A 4,388-nucleotide genomic window follows, 5' to 3' on the forward strand; every position below is an offset into this window, starting at 1 on the left:
GGTCTCAAAAAAAAAAAAAAAATCCAGAAGTTTGTTTATTTAGCTCCTCATGAAGTATCTGACACACTTTTGGTCCTGGAAATGGCCCTGGGCCCCACTCAAAGAGCTTCCTCTCCTGGCATAGACTGAACAGTAGTGATACCACCTGAGAAACGATGCACCCCAGGCTGGAGCTGGGATGCCCAGCGGAGCTGCCCTGTGTTTCAGGGTGTGAACAGGGACCCTGGGGCTGTGAGGCCACCCCCACTGCCCTGCTCCAAGCAGCCACTGGGCCTCCGTGGCTTCTGCTTCTCAAACTCTGCTTGAAGGGCACAGGAGAGTCATGGTGGACACCTTTTTTTTTTTTGAGACGGAGTCTCGCTCTGTCGCCCAGGCTGGAGTGCAGTGGCCGGATCTCAGCTCACTGCAAGCTCCGCCTCCCGGGTTTACACCATTCTCCTGCCTCAGCCTCCGGAGTAGCTGAGACTACAGGCGCCCGCCACCTCGCCCGGCTAGTTTTTTGTATTTTTAGTAGAGACGGGGTTTCACCATGTTAGCCAGGATGGTCTCGAACTCCTGACCTCAGGTGATCCATCCACCTCGGCCTCCCAAAGTGCTGGGATTACAGGCATGAGCCACCGCGCCCGGCCCGGTGGACACCTTTTCTAACACACCCTTGGACTAAGTCTGCAGCAGAGGGCTAGACACAGGCGGCTGTTTGTACTTGTGCATGAGGGAGGAGGAACCTGGTGGGGCACTGTGTCTTCCTCCGTTAAGTTCACAGGCTGACAAGGAGGCACTGGAGGCGTCACCAGCCACAGCAGGCCCTGCCTCAAGCCCCTGCCCAGCCCCCACCGCCTTCTTGGCATCACAGAATGGAATGTGTATGGGCAGCTCTTCATCCCCCCGTTTCAGATTCTCCTAAGTCCCTGGCATGGGGATTCTTCAGCATGTCCCCTCGGCCGGAATGGGAATAGCTTGCAACAGACCTACATGTGGGTTTTCCTGGGATTTGGTTTTGCCTGTGGGTTTTCTGACCTTCACGAATTCAAGGAAGCATGTGATTTGGATTGAAGGATCACTATTGGTACAATCATGAGGATGGTCTTAGGCCACCTCTCAAAGATTTCGGACCTGAGGAACTGGCTCCAGACTTGCAGGCCCAGATTCTTACCCCTGAGGGTCAAGTTTCTGGTGGGGCCTGCAGACTTTGTACTAAGTGGCCTTTGTGTCCCTTTCAACAGTAGCCTGTGGCCCCTCGAGGATTGCTCAGTCCCTAGGTGGCACAGCCAGGGACAGGGGTGCTGAAGGCTTGGGTGATAAGCTGTAGTCCCACTGGGGAAAGTCCACATTCAGACAGGAAGTGGAAGCACCAAGGCCTACTGGAGTGAAGTTCACAGACAAGCAGTGAGGGCCGCAGGCTGCGGTGCTTCAGGACGGATGTTTGGAGAACGCATGCCAGGCCGTGCCAAGTGGTTGGTGGGGCCAAGCCAGGGATACCTCTTGCTGCTACTGAAGGACCTCCTGAGCCCCAGAGTGCTGAGCACCCCCAAGCCCCACAGAGGAGGTGCAGAGTAGGGTTTGGACTGTTTTCCCAGCTCCCCACCAGAGGCTCTGCCACCTCCACTCTGCAGTGGTGTGTGGGCTACATCATCAGGGCCAACTTATCAGTCGGGTCTCCTAGGGCCGATGGGTCCAGCTGAACAGGACTTCCACCAAGGGGCTGGGGAGTGGACCACACTAGGGCCTGTTTCTTCATGAGCGCATGAGGGAGCGTGGGTGCGATCGATCTCCTCAGTCATTCACCGAGCACCCCCTTCTCTGGGCTCTGGGGCACAGCAGGAAGCAAAGTGGGGGACTGAAGTTCTGCTCAGGGATAGATGACGTACCTCTAGTTGCTGGAACCTGAGACCAGACTTTGTGACCTTCGGCACAGCCCATGTCAATAGACCTTTGCCTTTTCTCCAGGATTCTCAGGAGCCAGATGCCTGCCGGATCCATGCTGCGAGCAAAGCTGCCAAGTACTTGGCCACCGACGCATTGGAGCTTATGGTGCCTGGTGGCTGGAGGCCTGGGACTGGGGCCCAACAGTTGGAACCCCCTGCAGAGGGCGGGCATCCTGGCATGGCCCAGAGAGGCCAGGGGGACCTTCAGTGCCCTCACTGCCTGGAGTGCTTCAGTGACGAGCAAGGTGAAGAGCTGCTCAGGCATGTGGCTGAGTGCTGCCAGTGACTGAGACTCACGTGCCCTTACGGCCCCCTGGCCCGGCGTGGCTGCCCTCAGGGACAGGGTGGGTACTCTCAGATGCCATGGGTTGAGCTCTCCTGAGATCCAAGGTCCCTAAATAGGTGCGGGGCACTGTGATCATTCCCTTGGTCCCCCTTTGGCTATGGAACAGGCTGGGTCACAGGGAACTGCCAGTGAGGCTGGAGGTGGAGATGGGTTTAGGAACATCTGGCAGAGGGAGGTCCTGGTCTGTGTCTCCATCAGGCTGAAGCCAGAACAATCTGGTGCTAGCGTACCAGCCCCTTCCCTAGCCTGCACCTGGGCATGCCGCAGCTTGCCAGAAAGGGGTGGCTGCCTATGGGGGGGGTCACTTGTATGGTCCCTAGGGTGGAAGCCCCATCCTGTTCTGTAGAATAAGGTGTCTCCTCTCTGCCTTGAACCAGGAGGTTTGTCAAATGGAGTATTGCGGCTGTGCATCACATTAGGGGGGCCGCCCCCGCCATTGCAGAGCCGCATGTCTGCCCTGAGAAACTGCATCGCAGTAGCACTGTCATCTGTCCGGAAGTTAAAGCACACTTACTCTATCCACCTATTTTTATAATAAACGTTCTTGCTACTGTGACTGCTCTGAGAATGTGTGTTGGAAGCTGGGGTGCAGGGACTGAGCAGTATTGACAGCAGCTGGCACGGGAAAACGCTCCTGCTGTTGCCTTCTGCTAAGGCACCAAGACAAGGGGGTCAGTGGGAGCCTGGCTGTGTTAGTTCTCTAGAGGGACAGAACTAATGGAATAGACAGATACATAAAGGGGAGTGTGTTAAGTATCGACTCACACGATCACAAGTTCCCACAATAGGCTGAGGAACAAGGACAGCCAGTCCAAGTTCTGAAACTGAAGAACGTGGAGTCCCATGTTCAAGGGCAAGATGTAGGCTGGGAGGCCAGGCCAGTCTCTCCTTTCACGATTTTCTGCCTGCTTATATTCTAGCAGCACTGGCAGCTGATTAGATGGTGCCCACCCACACTGAAGGTGGGTCTGCCTTTCCCAGCCCAGTGACTCAAATGTTAATCTCCTTGGCAACACCCCACAGACACACCCAGGATCAATACTTCGTATCCTTCAGTCCAAAAGTTGACACTCAGTAGTATTAACCATCACGGGTCCACCCCTTGTCAACTTGAACCCATACGTATTCCTGAGATGATAATCTTCAAATAAAGACAAAAAGTCACAATTACACCTAACATAATACAACGATCCTTCATACAACCGGAAATCCACCAATCCCCAACCCAAATACTATTACATAAAGGTACCAATACTTTTTTTTGAAACGGAGTTTCACTCTTGTTCCCCAGGCTGGAGTGCAGTGGTGTGATCTCAGCTCGGCTCACTGCAACCTCTGCCTCCCGGGTTCAAGCGATTCTCCCACTTTAGGCTCCCGATTAGCTGGGATTACAGGCGCCCACCACCGTACTCGGCTAATTTTTATATTTTTGGTAGAGACGGTACCGCCATGTTGGCCAGGCTGGTCTCGAACTCCTGACGTCAGGTGATCTGCCTGCCTCTGCCTTCCAGAGTGCTGGGATTACAGGCGTGAGCCACTGCACCCGGCCAAGGTAACAAATGTTGATGTGAAGTCAGTAAATCTTATGTCACACGATGAAGGAGAAAGGAAACAAAATGAAGAGATTTTCTTAGTACTATATACATGCACAAATGTTTTCATCAAAAGGAGGAAATACTCATGGCAATTAACAGTCCTGGTTTCTGCAGCTGGTCACATGGTCGTGGCTGGTACTGATGCCTACCTTCTTCTACTTCCCATTCTGTATTCCCTTTGCCTGAATTCAGCAAGCACCTCAGCAGGTTGTGGTTTTTTCCTGGTGGAGTGACTCAAAGCTTCATTCCTAAAGGGTCTGGGTGATTTGTAGTCCTGCCTGGATTGGGCTGTTGTAGTTTCCCATTAACTTTAATCACAGGGCATGGTAATACTAAGAGATGCCCTAATGGATCTCCTGTATTCCACGCATATTCTTCCTTACCTCTGTTGTGCAGTAAGAGACTGATTCCATCTTTTTTTTTTTTTTTTGAGACTGAGTCTTGCTCTGTCGCCCAGGCTGGAGTGCAGTGGTGTGATCTCAGCTCACTGCAAGCTCTGCCTCCCAGGATCACGCCATTCTC

The 4,388-nt window shown here is 53.5% G+C and overlaps 1 protein-coding gene across 1 annotated transcript in view; it reads left to right on the top strand.

The window, feature by feature from the left end:
* The window catches only part of TNIP2 (TNFAIP3 interacting protein 2), an 8,529-nt gene extending 5,698 nt beyond the window's left edge, over window positions 1-2,831 (top strand). Inside the window, exon 5 of the mRNA XM_011936743.1 lies at window positions 1,948-2,831. Coding sequence (XP_011792133.1) covers window positions 1,948-2,211 — 264 coding nt within the window. The 3' untranslated portion in view covers window positions 2,212-2,831. The remainder of the gene's footprint in view (window positions 1-1,947) is intronic.
* The last annotated feature ends 1,557 nt before the right edge of the window (window positions 2,832-4,388 follow it).

Source organism: Colobus angolensis, unplaced genomic scaffold (assembly GCF_000951035.1).
Source record: "Colobus angolensis palliatus isolate OR3802 unplaced genomic scaffold, Cang.pa_1.0 Scaffold157, whole genome shotgun sequence".
NCBI lineage: Eukaryota > Metazoa > Chordata > Mammalia > Primates > Cercopithecidae > Colobus > Colobus angolensis.